This window comes from Macaca mulatta, chromosome 6 (assembly GCF_049350105.2).
Source record: "Macaca mulatta isolate MMU2019108-1 chromosome 6, T2T-MMU8v2.0, whole genome shotgun sequence".
In the NCBI taxonomy this organism is placed as follows: domain Eukaryota; kingdom Metazoa; phylum Chordata; class Mammalia; order Primates; family Cercopithecidae; genus Macaca; species Macaca mulatta.
This window is the reverse complement of record NC_133411.1, coordinates 168,066,470-168,087,041: the sequence shown is the minus strand read 5'-3', so window position 1 is coordinate 168,087,041 and position 20,572 is coordinate 168,066,470. Positions and strand designations below refer to the sequence as shown.

The 20,572-nt window shown below is 37.2% G+C and overlaps 1 protein-coding gene across 8 annotated transcripts in view; it reads left to right on the top strand.

Annotated features, from left to right (window-relative positions):
• RNF145 (ring finger protein 145) overlaps positions 1 to 20,572 on the top strand; it is a 347,885-nt gene that overhangs the window by 303,497 nt on the left and 23,816 nt on the right. For 5 of the 8 annotated variants that reach the window (XM_077937407.1, XM_015141338.3, XM_077937403.1 and 2 more), the window contains 2 exons: positions 8,596 to 8,704; positions 20,452 to 20,543. In XM_077937407.1, coding sequence (XP_077793533.1) covers positions 8,596 to 8,704; positions 20,452 to 20,543 — 201 coding nt within the window. Of the gene's footprint in view, positions 1 to 4,645; positions 4,714 to 8,595; positions 8,705 to 20,451; positions 20,544 to 20,572 lie in introns of all 8 variants that reach the window. The other 3 variants (XM_077937406.1, XM_077937404.1, XM_077937405.1) reach the window with 1 other exon arrangement.

Genomic DNA, 20,572 nt, shown 5'->3' with positions numbered 1-20,572 from the left:
CTATAGGCGCCCGCCGCCACGCCTGGCTAATTTTTTGTATTTTTAAGAGAGACAGGGTTTCACCGTGTTAGCCAGGATGGTCTTGATCTCCTGACCTCGTGATCCACCCGCCTCGTCACTGGGATTACAGGTGTGAGCCACCGCGCCCGGCTCTCTGAGATTTATTTTTATCTATAAAAGGACTTTCTGGGTTCTAAAACAGCCCTGAGAATGTTGCCCTTACATCCTTAAGAGATAAGCTGTTGTGGAAAGAAATATGATGTAGTAGAAAAGACGGTGCACTAGAAACAAAACATTTCAGTTCAGTAAACTCATCTTTTGTGAATGGCACTACCTTGGGAAAGTCTCTGAAATGAGAAACTTACTTTATGTTGCAAAACACTATAATTCTCAGCCTTTTATGAAAGGCTTTGTATGTTAGCCAATTTATGGAAAGTAATTCCGGTCAGTTGTAGAACAATTGGGTTCTTGGCTTAGCTTTTTAGCTTAATCAGCAAAGTCATACATACTGTGGTTTTAAAAATGTGCTTATATATTATTTCTGAATAGGTTGAACTATTTATTATAAAAACAGCTGCTTGATAACCAGAAATATTAATTTTAGAAATTGAATGTGTTCTAGTACAATTGAAGTTCATAATCTGGTTTATAATTTTGGAAACTCAGTTGAGCCATCTTAAATACACTTACTCCATACCAAAGTAGAGTAAGCTCAGTGGTTGCATGAACAGATATTTTCAGCTTAAACAATTTTTTGGTTGGCGTTACCTTTGTCAAAATATTACATAGTGTTTATATAATGCTGCTGTTTACAGAATTTCACCCTCAAATACAAATCAAATTTCACCTTAATAAAATAGATAATGTATTTATATTCAGAAATCAAAAAGCATAAAAAGTATTTAATGAAAAGTATCTCCCTTCCATCTCTTGTTACTCATTCGTTGATTTCTCACTCTGAACGCTGCGTAGCTTTTATTTCCTTCTGTATAATTCTAGAGATATTTTTATGTATATATAAGTAAATATAAAAAATATATGTTTCCCCCCTTTTTATACAGATGTTAGCATGGTATACATGGTTTTGAATTGTGGTTTTTGTTTGTTTGTGGTGTATGTGGAGCCATAACTACTGCTTTTAGATATTTATGAAATAGAATCTTGTGCTCTTTTCTTATGATGGCAGTCTGCTGGATCTTAAAGACTCTGAGTAAATGTTGAGGCCTCATTTCTCCTCTTCCCAATTGCGTTTTACATTGGCATAGTATCCTCATATGGATATACCATAATTTATTGAACTAATTACTCCATTGGTGGACATTTTAGATAGCCTGCCTTCTGCTATTTTGTACAGTGTTGTGCTAAATAACTTTGTATAACTATAATTTCAACATGTACAAATATAACCTGGGGCTAAGTTATTAGAAGTGAAGTTGCTGGGTTAAAGAGTACAGTGGTCCCTCAGTATATGCTGGAGATTGGTTCCAGGATGCCCACGTATACCAAAATCTGCGCATACTCAGGTCCCTCGATTGACCTGGTAAAACTATGTATGCAGAAGCTTGGCCCTCTGTATATGTGGGTTTTGCATGTTGCAAATACTGTATTTTCCATAAGAGTTTGATCGAAAAAAATCTACGTTTAAGTGAACCCTCACAGTTCCAACCTATGTTGTTCAAGGGTTAACTTATATATATTTGTAGTGTTGACAGATAGTACTTTCCATAGGGTTTTACTATTTTGTATCTCCAAAAACAGTGGTTGAGAGTGCCTACAATCCTATATTCTTATCAAAACAGCCTGTTACCACACATATTTTGGCTACTCCAGTAGGTGGAAAAATTGATTTTTTTAACTCAATGTGGTTTTAGTTTGCATTTCTATTATGAATGAATTGAACATACACATATTTAAGAAAAGCCTGTATTTTCTCTTCTGAGAGTTGTCAGTGTATATCCCCTGCCCACTTTTCTGTGAGGTTTTTTTTTTTTTTTTTTTTTTTTACCAATTTGTGGGAATTTGGTATACATTAGGGAAATTAATCCTTTGTTATAAGTTGAAAATAGTTTTTCCAGTTTCAACTCAGTGATTTTGTTTATTTTTTTGACATTTAGAAGGCTTTTTGTGACTGAATTTATCATTTTTTCCTTAAACTTTAGTATTTTGAGTCAGTTAGAAAAGCCTTCTTTATTCTTGAGTTTATAACGAGTTCTGTTGTGTTTTATCTTACTATTTTTGTGGTTTTATTTTTACATTTCAATCTTTGCTTCATTTATCTGTATGAATAGTGTGTTATAGGTATAATTTTATTTTTTCTAGATAACCACACAGTAGTCTTCACCTATTTGTTTAGTCCATTTTTTTCTTATTATATACTGAATTCTCCTATATTTTGTTTCATTTTTCAACTTCTCTTCCTTTAGTCTGCCTGCCTGTTAGTGAACCATTAACATGCTGTCTTGTTTGTTGAAGGTTTAGATTATATTTTACTGTCTGTTAGGGTTAGTCCCTTCAGTTCCTCCTCTGAGCTTTTTTTTTACGGTTAGTTTTCTATGTGAATTGTCTAGGTCTCATTCCAAAAACAAAGCAACCCATTTGATTTTTTTTATTGAGATTGCATTATTACTGATTTTGGGGGCAGGTGGGGAGGGTGGGCTCTTGCTGTGTTGCCCAGGCTGGCCTGGAACTCCTGGGCTCAAGTGATCCTCTTGCCGCAGCCTCCTCAGTAGCTGTGACTACAGCTGTGTGGCACTGTACCTGGCTGCATTATTTTAAATTTTTACGTTAGGGTGAAGAGATAGCTTAAGGATTCTAGGTCTTTTCTATGCAAGAACATAGAAAGCCTTACTATGTTTAAGATTTCTTTTGAGTACTTCTGGAGTGTTTTAAAGATTTTTCATATATGTCTTAGACATCTATTGTTTCTAGGTATTTTATCTTTTTTATTGCTATTGTAAGTGGAAGTTTTTCCTTCTATATCTTCTAATTGTTTGTAATTAAGGAGCTTAAAAATTAAGGTAGGGAGCAATAAAGTTTGTATGTAATGGAATGTAATTGTGTCTTCAAACTTAGAAGGTTTCCAGGGTGGGTTCTGCTGAAAGAGAAGTGACTGTCCACTGTTTTTTGGAGTGTAGAATATGAAAAGAGTAATAGAAGTAATATTGGTAAGGTAGAATAGGACTTTTGTGAAGAGTCCTGAATACATATTGTAGAGATTGTGCTTAATTCTATAGGTCGGGGTGGTTCAGTGGGGATTTTAGAGCAGGTGAGCTGCATTTTAAGATTGATTAGGCAGCATGTTATAGGATGATGGATTGGGGAGGTGAGAAACTGGAGGTAAGAAGACCAGTTAGGATTTTAGGCAAGAGGTAATGAGAGCCAGAACTGGCAAGGTAGAAATTAGAAAGGAAGAAATGGATGTGAAAATCCTATTGGAACTACCATCACTAAACTCATTAGTGACTTAAAATGTAAAATTCAAGCCTTGTTTATGTCCTCATTCTACAGACTTCTCTGTGTTTACAGATCTGTTTACTACTTCCTCTTTCTTGAAAGTGTTGTTGTTGTTTTTTTTCCTGATTCTTCTCCTAATTCTCTGACCATTGCTTCTGATTCTTTTGATTTGTTTACTTTAGACTTCTCAAGTGTTGATATTGCCCACAATCTGTGTTTAATTTCAATCTTTTGTTGTTTGGGTGACCTTACGTAGTTTGGGCTGCAAATCTCTGTCTCCACTTCACTACTTTTTGACCACTGTAGTCTGGAGTTGATGTTCTTCCTCTCTGATTCCATGGAACCAGTTCACATCTCTACCATAGCAATTACTATGCTGCATTCTGAGGGTCCATATGCTTATCTGTTTTCCCAACTGTTTAATAGATTGTGGGCTCCTTTAAGGTAAGAAGGGGGTTATTATCTCAGTATTCCCAGCACCTAGCTGGTGCCCAGTAATGATTGAATTTTATGTATATGTATGTATGTATGTACGTGACAGGGTCTCACTCTTGCCCAGGTTGGAGTGCAGTGGTGTGATCATGGCTCACTGCAGTCTCAGACTCCTGGGCTCAAGTAACCCTTAGCTGCTGGAGTAGCTAGTACTACAGGCATATACCAAGGTCTCATTACCCAGACTGGTCTCCAACTCCTGGTCTAAAGTGATCCTCCTGCCTCAGCCTCCCAGAGTGCTAGGATTACAGATATTAGCCACTATGCCCAGCCCTGAATGAATGAATTTTGAATTGCTTGTTAGACATTTCCACCTAAATAGCCTATGGACATTTCAGCTTGTCAGTCACTGAACTCATCGCCTTTTTCTCACCTCAAAAGTCTTCCTCTTCCTGTGTTTTCCTGTCTTAATAGCAAAGCTGTCTTCTTGATTACCCAAGCTAGAAACATCAGATCTTCACTTCCTTGTTCTCAGCCACTCACCCGTAGATAACCACTAAGACCTATTTAAATATGTATCTCATAGCTGACTGGCAGCTCCATACCCAAAGCCACTGTTATAATCCAGGCTCTCATCTTCCCTCCAGTCCTGCTGTTGTGCTGAACCCCTGTGGACTCCACTGGGGATGACACCAGGTTAAAGAAACTGAAGAAGACACCCAGAGCCAGCAAAACAGACATGGGTTTTTTTTTTTTGCAGGCTTACACATAGGGAAGAGAATCCAGTGGCAGTGGGCTGAACAGAAGAACTGCAACCTCTTGAAAAAGGCATGTAGTGTATATAGCATTTTCACTTAGCACCTTTTCCCTAACAGCCTCCACCTGACAACCTTCATTCAACCCAAAACTCAGAGCCCAATCCCCTATATGGCCAGTGTTCCACAGGATGGACCAGAGGCTCGGATGTTCCTCATAGACAAGGAAGGAATCTCTGGATTGGCCACTCCTGGATTCGCTAGCTTGGACCACACATTTAGGTGCATTTTCCCTACAGGGTCAGTCTCAGTGTATACTTAAGTTACTGCTATCAGGTGTGTTTACCCTACAACTACCATAATGTTTAAATAGCAGAAATTATTAGATTCATCAGTGTTGTTTTAAGCAGGTCATCATTTTTATTTATTTTTTATTTTTTTCTGTTCTCACAGTCTGTTCCCATAGGTCATCATTTCTTTTATTTGTTTATTTATTTAGAGATGGGGTCTCACTGTCACCCAGATTGGAGTGCAGTGGTGCGATCTCAGCTCACTGCAACATCAACCTTCTGGGCTCATGTGATCCTCCCACCTCAGCCTCCTGAGTAGGTGGGACCATAGGTGTGTGCCACCGCACCTGGCTAATTTTTTGTATTTTTTGTAGAGACAGGAGTTTGCCGTGTTACCCAGGCTGGTCTCAAACTCCTAAGCTCAAGTGATCCTCCAGCTTTGGCCTCCTGAAGTGCTAGGATTACAGATGTGAGCCAACACATCCAACCCTTATTTTTTATAGAGACAGGGTCATGCTCTGTCACCCAGACTGGCATGCAGTGGTGCAGTCATACCTCACTATAACCTTGAATTCCTGGGCTCAAGTGATCCTCCCACCCCAGCCTCCTGAGTAGCTGGGATTATAGATGTGCACCACTATACCTGGTCTAGGTCATCATTATTAAATACTACTAGTCTTGCTTTTTAATTACAAATTACTGTGTATAATTTTAAAACTAACGGCTTTGTCATTATAAACTTAGTTTGTTATGGATTGTTTGGTTAATGCTGTAGAATAAGTTGTGATCCATATTTGTGTCAGTAGTATTTTTGACTTGTGTTTTTTAAATTGTTAGATTATATATACATTGTAGTTCAGATGGTTCATTCGTACTGCTCTTATAGTTAGTATTCATCATCTCTCAAAGTTTTCTTACACAAATATTTTGTTATCACAGACTTATTTTTCCACTGGAATATGAAAATGGGGTATAGGTGAGCAATGGTGCTTTTGTTGTTTTGATTTCTGTTCTCTTACCTCACCTAAATAGGTATTGAAGAATTTGAGAACCGTTAGCTATGTCTAAACTCTTGATTATTGTATTTAGGCTTTTTATTGAGGCTTTGGCTCTCAGTTCTTTCAGCATCGTCTCCCAATCTTTCTGTTAACATCAAATTCTAATCTAACCTACAGAATTTACTGTCCCCTGAAAATTATGCTTTTATAGTTTTCGTGTTTGCTGTTCTCTTTTCCTAGAATGTTTCCCTTTGTTCTTAGCCTGGTAAAGAACCACTCACCTTTTGAGATCTAATTCAAGCTTAATCACTTAACCATAGCCCTTCTAATGTTCATTTATTATAGCATCAATTTTGTCTAATAATTACTTTTTTCCATGCTTACCTTTTCACTAGATTATTATTCATATTAATTTTGGATCTTCCATGTCTAGGAATGTGAGTGGGTCATATACTTTACACATAATAATGTTGATTGAATGACTGGATAATTGAAGGAATGGATGAAATGAATATGTTTGATCTAGAAGATTTGGCAACTGATTTTATATGAGATATGTAGGAGAAAGAAAAGACAAGACCATTCTGGAAAGGAAAATGACAGTTTTGTTAAAAGAGAGTTTAAGAAGTTTCATGTAATAGATGTTAGAAAATCCTTCAGCTACAATCAATGGGAATGCTTAGTAACTATAATACATATCCTTTAAAATACCTCTAAAGTCATTTGAGATAGGGGTTAACAAAATTGGAGAAATTATTTTAAGAAATAAAGAGCAAATAAAAATACTTACCTCTGGCTTTTGATGGATTGTCCTTGCAGTTAGTACATGTAGGAAATCCTCAGTTCTATCTCTTTAGTCCCAAGCATGCTCATGTTTCCTTAGCTTTTGGCATGATTGATTCAGCATGAGAGAGGCAATAGGGGATAAGTAGGAGTACCTGTGCCTTAATAAAGATTTGTAAATTAAGTGGAAGATGGTTATAGAAAAGTAGACTAGATCCAGATTGTGTAAGACCTAGAATGTCAGGTTCATAACTTTGAGAGCAGGAGAATTGTCAGGTAAAAGTGATGATGTTAGGATTATTACCCTGGTAATTAAGTGTATCAGGGGTGTCCAATCTTTTGGCTTCCCAGACCACATTAGAAAAAGAATTGTCTTGGGCCACACATAAAATATGCTAACACTAATGATAGCTGATGAGCTTAAAATTGCAAAAAAAAAAAAAAAAAAAAAAAAACAAAAAAACCAAAAAACTCATAAGATTTTGAGAAAGTTTATGAATTTGTGTTGGGCTATATTCAAAGCCATCCTGGGCCACATGCAGCCCATGGGCTGCGGATTGGACAAGCTTGAAGTATAGGGTATATGAAAATAGAGACTGAAAGAAGGATGGTAGTATACTGTGCATTGCATAACAGATTAGGATATGGGACATAGAGATTGTAATGGAAGGGTAACACATGAGAGGAATTTATCAAGGAAGGCTCAGCAGGACTTGATAAGAAAGAAAAGATGACTCAGATTTTGAGTCATTTTGAGTTATTTTGTTGAGGGAGGAGGTGGGGAACACAGTTTGTGCTTGTTGAATATGAGAAGATTTAAGTGGAATATATCTCAGGTGTCATGAGATGGGATGTCTACTTAGACTGAGAAATGAGGATGTGTTTTTGCACATATAGTAAGTTGTCAGTAACTGCTGATAACATTTCTAGAAGAGATGCTGATATTTGAAGTTACAGTATGTTGTTTGCACTAGGTACTTTGTATATAGAGGAAAACAGTTGTTTAGGAACCAGATTTCCAGTGTTTATTGGAAACGGTGAAAATAAATGAAGGGGAGAAGTTAGAGGGTAAGAGGAAGTCCATATCACAGAGCCAAAGAGTAACAACGTTTTGATGGTAGTTGCCTGGATATTAGAGATCAAAAATAAGCAGGATGTCTTAGATGTGACAAGTAGGCAATTGTTGACTTCCAACTTTCTTTAGAGCAAAGGAGTTAAGGGGGTTTGTAAAGGGATTGTAGATGGTAAAGTGAAAAATAGATGCTTAGAAAATAGAGGCATTGGATATAGATCTTTTCAAACATTTGATAGTGGAATGAGAAAAATAGTTCATAGGAAAAAAATCGCTATGAAAAGAAGTTTATTATTTTTTCTCAAGATGGGTAAAAGCCATGCATATTTTTTTGAAACAAAGGTAAGGAGTGATGTAAGGGGGAACAACTGAAAGTACAGGAGATAGAGGGTTTTCAGGGGTTGGAGAAATAAGGTCTTGAATCACATGGAAGGGGCAGCCTTGGAAAGAGACATTAAGACACCCAGTTTTTCCTCTGGGACTAGAAAGAAAGAGAGAATTGGCATAAAACAAGTAAGTTGACATCAAGGAAAGGTAGATGATGAAAGGAGTTGTGTTACACATTTGTGTGATGTATTTGATTATTAGGTAGAGAAATCTACAAAAGAAGTGAAAAATACAATATATTTTCAACAACAAAAAATCCATAGTGGTGTCACTATACTAAACTTACTTTGGTAAGTATAATCAGAAACCTCAGAAAGTACTGAAACCTGTTTGGAAAATTATTTATCTCAAGCTCTTTCTTTTATTGTAATTAATTGGGAAACTAAATTAAAATTATATTTTATTTATCTGTCTTTCTGCTACAGGTTATATCTTAAGTGTGGTGCTGCTAACATTGCCCAGGCAGCATCTGGTTCAGCTTTATCTATATTTTTTGACTGCTTTGCTCCTCTATGCTGGACATCAAATTTCCAGGTAAGAATATGACCCCATTTTTGAAATGTATGACTGAATTTAAAGTTTTCTTTCGCCAATAAAATACTTTTCATGAACACTATTAAGTAAAGCTAAGGCTTTGCTAGGTCCAAAACTGGTTTGATGCTCATTTTCTAGATCTTAAACAGGATTAATAGCTGGTTTATGCTGACATTTTATTTCTGCTTTTAAAAACAAGCTTAACATGAAACAAGTTTTAAGGTTATGTTTATAAAGATATCCTTGAACTGGCTGGGCGCGGTGGCTCATGCCTGTAATCCCAGCACTTTGGGAGGCGAGTGGATCACCTGAGGTCAGGAGTTCGGGACCAGCCTGGCCAACATGGTGAAACCTCATCTCTACTAAAAATACAAAAATTAGCCGGGCGTGGTGGCGGTCGCCTGTAATCCCAGCTACTTGGGAGGATATCCTTTAACTTTCCTGTATTGCCTGATAAAAGAATTTCTAAAGGTAGGCTGTAGGAGCATTTTAACAATTACATACTTCATTACTTTAGGAAATCAATTTATGATGTATAAGAATCAGCATAAGATGCAGCCATGTGGAGTGAATGATTGATATACATTATCTTGTGAGGTTGATTGTATAGCTAAACTTCTGTCTCTTTAGCCATATTGTCTGTGTACCTAAGTCTGCTAGATCTAAATTTTAAGACTTGGGTCTGCCAATGAATATGAGCTTCCTACTTTGGAACAGAATGTTAAAATATAGGTGGACCAAAAGTGACACTGTAAAGTAGTGGGTTGGAGTATATTTTGGAGGTATAATTTCTTTTGAAACTTAAATTTTATAATTTTTGATAGAAAGGTATTTACCATATTAAAATATATTCCCAATTCTAAGAGGAGTGGCCACCTTGCATATAGTATAAGCCATAATAAGAGTCTGAAACAGACTTTGGGGTAGTTGAAATTTAATCTTAGAAGTAGCATTTTTACATTAACTAGAATTACATTGTTGAGTTTTTAAAAACATTAACTTTTTCTGATTATAAAATTAGGCGCTCACTATAGACAATTTTTGGAAAATACAGAAAATGTAAAGGCATTTAATAATCGTCTGAAATTATACCACCCAGAGATAGATGTGTTAATACTCTGGTACTTACAGTTTTTAAAACATTGTTCAATTCTTACCACTTCTGTGGATATGAAAGGATGAGAATAACTAAAATGACTGGGTTTTTTGCCCCTCTTGTTGAAACAGGACCTCCAATTCTCTTTAATGTTTTGTCTAATTATTTCTCAAAGTCCCAGGGTGTTTCCCAGAAGCTTACTCTTCTTGCATTTTCCTCCTTTATTCCTATCTGGTTGATTTTCTCTGCTCAAAATGGTGCCTGGAGGATGGTGTCTTACTCTTGAACTTCTGCCACCATTCTGCCCAGGGTAGGTCCTCTGATGTCAAAGTTGCAAAATCTGGAGCTGGCAGAGTAGTGTTGCATTTCTTGCAATCCTCACAATGTTTAAATCAAGCTGTGTTCCCTTCAAGAATAGAGACAGTGAGATTCCCCATTTTGCGTCACACAAGTATGTCACTGTGTCTTAGACTCCTTCATGAAAATAACTTAGACCTTGTCCTGTAGCATCCCTCTCCATAGAGTCAAACTAGGAGTCCAAGCACCAATACTGACACAGACATGATGCGTTTCTCATCCTAGTACCACCATCCCCCACACTTCACACAGTTTGTTCATGTGACCTTACCCCGATACCTCTGAGTCTCAGCTCAGGCTGAGGATGGAGACATTTTCCCATCTTTTTACAAGATGGGAGTTTCAGAGGTAAAGAAAGGATTTTTCCTGACCATCCTTGTGGCTTTTTTAGCTTTTTAGTTTCAGTTTATGAAAATGACTGTTTCTAATGTTTCAAGTTTATTTTCATTACTAGGAAATTAAAGCTTAATTTAAATAATGGAATTTTATTTTATTTATTTTTATTTTTATTTTATCTGGGCTCACTACAACCTCTGCCTCCCAGGTTCAAGTGTTTTTCCTGCCTCAGCCTCTTGAGTAGCTGGGACTACAGGCATATGCCACCACGCCCAGCTAACTTTTTGTATTTTTAGTAGAGATGGGGTTTCACCATGTTGGCCAGGCTGGTCTCGAACTCCTGACCTCATGATCTTCCCACCTTGGCCTTCCAAAGTGCTGGGATTACAGGCATGAACCATTGTGTCCAGCCTCAATAATGGGATTTTATTAAATTTTAATAAAATTTTATAGTAGGCAAAAATACTTCCTATTCTTATTTCATTTTGATTTTTTTTATGTTCCTTTGGGATTTACAGATGAAAAAAAGGAAGTAGGCAACCAGCTAGGAAGGGAAAATCCCAGACTTTAAAATCCCAGACTTGAATCCATGTTTTCACAATCTAGTTCATTCCACTTCGGTAGGCAGCATGGTTAGTGGAAAGGAAAATAAATTTTAGAATCAGACTTGATACAAAATGTTTCCTTACCTAGTAAATATGTTACCTCAGCAAGTTACTTCTTTGAAATTGTAGACTAAGCTTGTCCAACTCCTGGGCTGCATGTGGCCCAGGATGGCTTTGAATACAGCCCAACACAAATTCGTGAACTTCCTTAAAACATTATGAGATTTTTTTTGCCTTTTTTTTTTTTTTTTTTTTTTTTTTTTTTGCTCATCAGCTATCATCGTGTGTTTTATGTGTGGCCCAAGACAGTTGTTCTTCTTCCAGTTAGGCCCAGGGAAACGGAAAGATTGGATAACCCTTTTGTAGACAATGCCATCGTAGGGAGTTTGTTTTGGTATTAAATGAATGAATTTCAAGATATGGCATATTTTAGTATTTTCCTCTTAGTGTAATTTATACTATATGATAGTATCTCACAAAAGGCTAGCAAAGATGTGCTATCCTTGAATTATTCATAACGCATCAGTTAATAAATACCAAGGTTTGAACATGTAACATTTGTAAGACATGAGGTTGAAGGTTTTAGTTTTAAAAAAAATAATGGTTCAGATTTCTGTGGAGCTTCATAAGCAAGTATCTTTTTTTTTTTTTTTTTTTTTTTTGAGATGTTTCTCACTGTGTCACCAAGGTCATAGTGGAGTGGTGCAGTCATTGTTCACTGTAGCCTTGAACTCAAGCACTTCTCCCACTGCAGCCTCTTGAATAGCTGGGACTACAGGTGTATGCCACCATGCCTAGCTAATTAAAAAAATATTTTTTTTTGTAGAGATAGGGTTCTTGCTATGTTGCCCAGGCTGGTCTTGAACTCCTGCCCTCACATATCCTCCTGCCTCAGCCTCCCAAAGCTTTGGGATTATAGGTATGAGTCATTGTGCCTGGCCCCAGGTTTTTTTTTTTTTTTAGTAACAACTTTATTTAGATATTCACATACCTGATTAAAGTATATAACTCAAGGGCCTTGCATGGTGGCTCACACCTGTAATCCCAGCAGTTTGGAAGGCCAAGGCAGGTGGATTGCTTGAGCTCAAAAGTTGGAGACCAGTTTGGACAACATGGTGAAACCCCTTCTATACGAAAAATTAGCTGGGTGTGGTGGCACGCACTTTTAGTCCCAGCTACTTGGGAGGCTGAGGTGGAGGATCGATTGAGCCTGGGAAGTTGAGGCTACAGTGAGCTGGGATTGTGCCACTGCACTCCAGCCTGGTGACAGAACAAGACCCTGTTTCAGAAAATACATATGTATACAGCTCAGTGGTTTGTAGTACATTCACAGAGTTGTGCAAAACATCATCAAAATTGATTTTAGATCTTCATCACCCCAGAAAGAAATGTCATACCCATTAGCAGTCATTCTCTATTTCCCACCACCTTCCCTGCCCCCAGCCCTTGGCAACTGTCAGTCTATTGTCTGTCTTTTTTTATTGACCTGTTCTGGATATTTTATATGCACTGAATTTCACTTAGCATGTCTTCAAGGTTCATCCATGTTGTAGCATGTGTTGGTACTTATTTTCTTTTTCTGTCAATATTCCGTTGTACAGATATATGCCACATTTTTTTTATACATCCAATTATCCATTGATGGACACTTGAATTGTTTCTATGTTTTAGCTATTGTGAATAATGTTACGACCGTTCATGTACAGGTTTTTGTGTAGATAAATGTTTTTGATTTCCTTGTACAAATACCTCGGGGCGGAATCGCTGAATTGTGTGGTGCCTATATTTAACCTTTTGAGAAACTGCCGGACTGTTAAAATGGCTGCAGTGTTTCACATTTCTACCAGCGGTGTATGAGGCTTCCAATTTCCCTACATTCTTGCCAGCACCCTTTGTTGTCCTTTTTAGTGGAGCCATTACAGTGAGTGTGAAGAGATATTTCAGTGTGCTTTAGATTTGCATTTCCCTGATGGCTAATGAAGTTGAACATTTTTACATGTGTTCATTGACCATGTGTAAATATTGGAAAAATGTTTATTCACATCCTTTGTTCAGTATTTAATTGGGTTGTCTTTTTCTTACTAAGTTGTAGGAATTCTTTATATATTCTAGATACAAGTCCCTTATTAGTCTGTGATTTGCAAATATATACAAGTCCCTTATCAGATCTATGATTTGCAAATATATGCAGGTCCCTTATCAGATCTATGATTTGCAAATATATACAAGTCCCTTATCAGATCTATGATTTGCAAATATATACAAGTCCCTTATCAGATCTATGATTGGCAAATATATTCTTCCATTCACTGCAGTCTACTTATATCAAGGCATAGTTTATTATGCTCCTGAGAAGGAGAATCAGCACTTATAATAATTTTAACAATTAATTTGGTACTTAAAAAACTGGCTATATCCAGCCTCATTGGAAACAAGAAAAACAAATTTAAAAACTAGCTTATAGAGAAAGACATTTGCAAATATTAATTTTCTTGAAATTTTCAAATTTCATAAACTTTTGAAAAGTTGGGTTTCTGTTTTTCCTTACATGTGTATTTACATAATGAGGCTGATTATCTGGAAATGACTAAAAACTTGTTTAGAATATGTCTATAGAATGGATATAGCTTGCAGTTTGGAAGAATTAAATGTCAGAAGATTCATCGGCTCAGTCAATGTCATATGAATATTTAATATTAATATGCTAATTGAACTTATTAACTAACTTACTAAACTAAATGTCAGTTTAAATTTTTTAAAATTACTGAACTCTGCCTTGCATTTTGAGGGATGTAGCGAATGTATTTTTCTAGTACTAATCCCAATAGAAAATTGAGACTATCCAGAACTAAGGGGGAAAAAAAGAAAAACCATACACTGATATTACCACTCCTGTGAGAGTGTGGTCATTCTTGTGAGGGTGTGGGGTCACATCTACAGATGGATGTTTTTTCCAAACTCCAGTATTCTTTTTTTTTTTTTAGAAGGAGTCTTGTTCTCTCACCCAGGCTGGAGTGCAGTGGCACAATCTCGGCTCACGGCTCACTGCAAGCTCTGCCTCCTGGGTTCACACCATTCTCCTGCCTCAGCCTCCCAAGTAGCTGGGACTACAGGTGCCTGCCACCACACCTGGCTAATTTTTTATATATTTTTTTTAGTAGAGACGGAGTTTCACTGTGTTAACCAGGATGGTCTCTGTCTCCTGACCTCGTGATCCGCCCACCTTGGCCTCCCAAAGTGCTGGGATTACAGGCATGAGCCATCATGCCCGGCCCAGTATTCTTAAATTCCTTGTTTTATTGTTAGATTTATGAACCAACATGTTGGATTTGTGTGTCTACGACTTGAATTAAGAGCCCAGTAGAACTGGCTTTCAAAAGAAGAAAGTAATACTGTTTTTATTCTGGCTCTTGGGTGTGTAAGTATGGTTTCAAATGTAAAAACTTCCCCAAGAGTGGCTTAGGCGTAAAATATGGATAATTAGCTCTCCATTTTATGATGACTTGCATAATTTAAAATTGTAGATCGGGGCTGCTGTTTCTCAGGGATATCAGAATTTTGGGCAGGGTGTGCATTGCTATGGAGGCTGTCCTGTGCATTATAGGTTGTTGACAACACTCTACCCACTAGATCCCAGTGACACTCTCTTCCCAGCAAATATGACAACCAAAAAGTGTCCCTAGACATTGTCACATGCTGCCTCTGAGGAACAAAACTGTCCTCAGTTAAAAACTACTATAGATAGGCCAGGCACGGTGGCACACGCCTGTAATCCCAGCACTTTGGGAGGCTAAGGCGGGTGGATCACAAGGTCAGGCGTTCGAGACCAGCCTGACCAACATAGTGAAACCCGGTCTCTACTAAAATTACAAAAAATTAGCCGGGCGTCGTGGCAGGCACCTGTAGTCCCAGCTACTCGGGAGGCTGAGGCAGGAGAATCGCTTGAACCTGGAAGGCAGAGGTTGCAGTGAGCTGAGATCATGCCATTGCACTCCAGCCCAGGTGACAGTGTTAGACTGTCTCAAAAAAAAAAAAAAAAGTTTTTTGTTTGTTTTTTGAGACAGAGTTTTGCTCTTGTTGCCCAGGCTGGAATGCAATGGTGTGATCTCGGCTCACTGCTACCTCCACCTCCTGGGTTCAAGTGATTCTCCTGCCTTAGCCTCCCAAGTAGCTGGCATTACAGGTGCCCGCGACCACACCTGGCTAATTTTTTGTATTTTTAGTAGAGATGGGTTTCAGCATGTTGGCCAGGCTGTTCTTTAACTCCTGACCTCGGGTGATCCGCCCACCTTGGCCTCCCGAAGTGCTGGGATTACAGGCATGAGCTACCACGCCCAACTTGTTTTTGTTTTTGTTTTGAGACTAGTCTTGCTCTGTTGCCCAGGCTGGAGTGCAATGGCGCAATCTTGGCTTACTGCAACCTCCACCTCCAGGGCTCAAGTGATTCTCCTGCCTCAACCTCCCAAGTAGCTTGGAATGTTAAAATGAGTATTACCATTTATATTCTAAACTTAATTTTGACAGGAATAAAAGTGATCAGTTTCGCTGTTTAACATGTTTTCTTCTTTTGAACGTTATCAGATGCAGGCACTAAATATCTTGGAGGCTAGAAAGAAGCTAAAGAAAGGGTGTCAACAGTTTAAATAAACTCTGGGTAAATGAATTATTCAACTGCTAGCGCAGTGCTGAGGATATAGTAGGTATGTTTGTGTGCGTGTATGTGTGTTTAGTAGGCATATAAGGAAGTACAGGTATTTGAACATCTGAGATTTCTTGTATCAAGTGGTGCTTGTTGCCTATATTGCAAAAGATAACTTGGCACACCTTTGTTTTATGTGAAAATAGATTAGGTTTCTTTGGAATTAACGTTGTTTGAAAGCTTTAAGTAAATAGCCAGAATGTACAAGTTGTTCCTAGGTTGTCCAGTGTGTGAGTCAGATTGCTGAATAGACTGTTGTGAAAAGGTCTTTAATTAGCTGAAGTGGTAAGCTACTAGGTTTTGTGGTTGGTACCCATTTATTTTTTTGTAACATGTATACTTCTCTATATAAGCAAGAATTTTTCTAATGGCAAGCTCTGAGACCCTTTTCTTTTTCTTTCTTTCTTTCTTTCTTTTTTTTTTTTTTTTTTTGAGACAGTGTCTCACTCTGACCCAGGCTGGAGTGCAGTTGTGCAGTCTTGGCTCACTGCAGCCCTTGCCCCCAACAGGCCCACACAATTGTCCCACCTCAGCCTCCCAAGTAGCCGGGACTATAGGCACCACCACGCCCAGCTAAGTTTTGCTTTTTTTTTGTAGAGACAGAGTTTCGCCATGTTGTCCAGGCTGCTCTTGAACTTCTGGGCTCGAGTGAGCTGCCTGCCTCGGCCTCCCAAAGTGCTGGAATTGCAGGCTTGAGCTACCGTGCCTGGAGGCCCTTTTCATAGATCTTGTACATTCCTTGTGGCCCCAATTTGAGTTAAAGGAGAGGAGGCTATTATACAGGACTAGGGAAGTAGATTTTTCAGAGATTTTTTTAGTTTATTACTGTGTTGGGGTGATTATCAGCCTTCCACAAATGAAAAAACATTTAAGAAGGAAAATATTTTATTCTGTTATAAGTAGATTGGCAGGAATTCTTGTTTCTGAAGATCTTAAAACATTCTACCATTTAAGTCTTCTGAAATGAAAAATTGTAATGCTTCTCTTGAGTAGCTCACTTGAGTCTTAAGAGAATCATAAGATGTTGTTAAAAGTTAGAATTTTATGACTCTTGCCTTGAACTAATTTTTCACCTAAAATGACTCATGGAGTTTTGGATAATTCCCACTTTGGATCTTTCGTATTTAGGCTTACTGTCTTGTTTTTCTTATGTTGTGAATGACCATCCCTGTTGGGACTGAGTCACCAAGAATTCTCAATGCCAGCATGAGATACCTGGAAGTTGTGCATAAGTTAGATGTAGAGATTTTTGTTAACACTGATTCTTATTTCAGTTCTTCTCTACAGTTTGGGATGGGATGCCCAGATCCTCCTTTTAGAAGTGACAGATCCGTAGTGGTTGTGTGGCATACTAGGTAGTTTAGCTGTCACCAAAACCATTGCCTTGACTCTGGCATGCTAAGCTGAGCTGGCCTGAAGAGAGAGTCTGCAGGCTTTCTAGGCCTGGCTGTTTTTACTGAGGTGGGGCTTTTTGATGCGTCAGGCAAATGGAGGATTTTGGAGGACTGTATTGAAAGAGAGGAATTGAGCAAAGGGGAAAGGTTCTAAGGGGCCTAGGGACGATATTAATTTTGAGGCTATGATGAATGATACAAAGACTCAAGTTGAACAGGAATGTGGGGGGCAGTACAGTATTGGAGAGCTAATCCTAGGATCCTAGAGAAGGACAAAGTAAGAGCAAGTGGGAGGAAACTGCTTAACATCAGGGCTGTCATTGTGGCCTAAAGGTTGATTATTTATTCTTCTGGAATGCAGACCTCCCTTAGTGTCCTATAATCACAGCAAATCGCAAAGTAATGAGTATAGAGAAAGTAAAAAGAATTAAAAAGAAAATAATGGAAAGGATTAGAAAGTTGAGAGAAGGCTTAAAAAACAAAGGAATGAAATATAGGGTTGGATAAAAGAAAAGGAAATAGTTACATTAAAAACTTTTATAATAACCATATGAAATAGGAGAGGTAAAATAAGTAGTATTTAAAATAAAAAAGTAAAAGGCACATAGAAATATTATTAGTTTATTGAAAAAGTTAGAACCTAGAAATAGAGAATAAAATATGTAATTTTTAAATATGCTGTGAACTTAAAATCTTTTTATGTATCAATAAAAAAGACTAAAATCCTCACAGCATTCTGTATTTTTCTTACAGCACTGATTATCATCATAATTAAATAATTATAGGACTAAGTATTTATCTCCCCTCCCTGTTTGTAAGTTGCATGCTAGTATGGACTGTGCAGTATTAGCAGAGTCTAGCAGAGTACCAGCACTTATGTATTCAGTAATTTCTTTTTGAGTTAAAAAGAAACAGAGAATGTTAGTTATCCCTAGAAATTTTGTTGTGTGAAATTAGAATTTAAGGTAAGAAACTAAAGAAAGATAAAGAAGTTTTTAAAAAGAGGATAAACTAACGTAGGCTATGAAATAATGCAGAACAGTTAACAAATGTCTCAGCAATCAGAAATGCTAGCGTGATGTTTAGTTTGCTGAGCTTTATTATAAAATATTAATAATATGTGACAAAACCAAACAGTGGAAAGAAAACATGGTAGGGACCTCAAGTCTTCTTTTTTCTTGTCCCTCACACAGAGATACTTGGGACTGAGGCCCTTCTGGGGCACTTTGTGGCTTTCTCCTTGGGGATAGTGCACTTGGAGCTGATTTATCTCCCTTTTCTAAAATTCGTATAACATAAATTTAATCATTTTAAAGTGAGCAGTTCAGTGGCATACAGTGCATTCATAATGTTGTGCAGCTGTCACCTTTATCTAATTCTAAAACATTTTCGTCACCCCCAAACAAGACTCAGTACTCATTAAGCAATTACTCTCATCTCCCCTTCTCCCCAGCCCCTGGCAACTACCAATCTGTGTTTTGTCTGTATGGATTTTCCTGGCCCCTGTTTAAACTATATCCATTGGAGAGAGAGATGCTCTGACCAAAAAGAAATTATTGGGCTTTAAAGGTCTGGCTAGTACTGACACTCAGAGTTAAAATCTCTTTTAGGTATAAATTTGTTTTTCAAATAGCATTTTTAAATACTTTGTATTAATAGTGTTTATATATGCATTTTATTCTAATTTCATAATTTTAATTTTTTAGTTTTCTATTCTAACTATATAATTCCATTGATGGTTACCTATAGTAATCAGATATTTATGTGTTATTTGTATTTGTGCCTTTCTACATGAAAACAAGGTTACTTAATATTGCACAGTTGACATTTTGGACTGGATAATGTTTTGTTCTAGGGGCTAGCCTTTTCACTGAGGAATATTTAGCAGCATCTTTGGCCTTTACCCACTAAGTGCTAGTAATACCTCTCCCCCATTGTGACAACCAAAAATGTTTCCAGACGTAGAATATCCCCTCAGGGGCAAAATTGCCCCTTGGTTGACAACCACTGCATTAAAATAATTCTTGAGAATTTGGCTTTCTCTTTCAGTAGAAAGAGACAATACATTATGTGTTAGAAACTGTCATCTAAGAGCGATAAAGGAGAATTGCTAGATCACTCATATAACTTAGTCATACATTTTTATAATCTCAGAAACTGTTTTAATTCTTTTTAAAATTTTAGTTTTAAGTTTTGATTCTTTTTTGGGAATACCCTTCTGGCTGATTGTGTAAGGGTCTTTCCTTGTTTGGCTATGCAGTGCTAAAGGAATTCCACTTGATTGCCTAATGGGAAGTCATTTCATGGAAAAAGTAAATATAGCCATATGAGTTTGTTTGGAAATACTTGAAATGTTCTCTTTTAAATACAATGAATAAAACATTAAAAGTTGAAAAAAGAGGGAAGAATGTTTTTACACAAACTTCCCTTCTTTGATGCCAGAAATACTTTAGACAAACTGTCTTCCAGTAGTACCATTTAACTTACTGATAATAAATTAAATTCTCCCTGGTTGTGCTTCCCGCTTGTTTTCTGAATGTGTAAAGGCTCTTTGGTTATTACTTAAAGCTTACTATTTCTCAGTAGTCACAGGTTAATTGAGTTGAATTTTAAAAGGAGTATTTTGTTTGATCTAAAATTTGCTTCAAAGTAGTGCTCGCTTCGGCAGCACATATAAAATTTGCTTCAAAGTAAATATGTAGCCTAATTAAATATTATAATTATCATCTTAGATTTCATATAGAGTTGATAATTTTTAAGGATTATACTGCTGTCCCCCAGTTTTCTAACTAGTTTGTGGTTCTAGTTGGGACTAATAAAATATAATTAATTGGGGCCAAAACTCTGAGGGAAATAAGATGAGGGTGGGATGTTGGTGGTGGAAGATAGCCAGAAAAGGAGATATTTAGTGTCATATCACTAGATATCATTGGTTAGTGTAGTAGAGTTGAGAGAGATCACCTCTCAATTGGGTTTTTACTGGGCATAAAGTATTTTATAAGGTCATGAGAAGAAAGAAAATTTCATAATGTGGAACTTTGGCAGCTTTCTCTGCATGGTAACATTCCATTTCAATAAGTTATGTCTGTTTCTAATGCACAGAAAACAGATGAAGGCCGTTTATATATAATTCTTCATACCTAAATTTTTCCTTAGACATGGAAAAGGGGTATCAGTAACATAATATACTTTTATAAGCATATTGTGATTCTGCTTGGAATGTATTTCATATACACATTCTTATCAATTTTCTTATTTAGGGACTATGTTCGGAGTGAACTGGAGTTTGCCTATGAGGGACCAATGTATTTAGAACCTCTGTCTATGAATCGGTTTACCACAGCCTTAATAGGTAAGTATTATAAAAGAATTAAAGTGTAG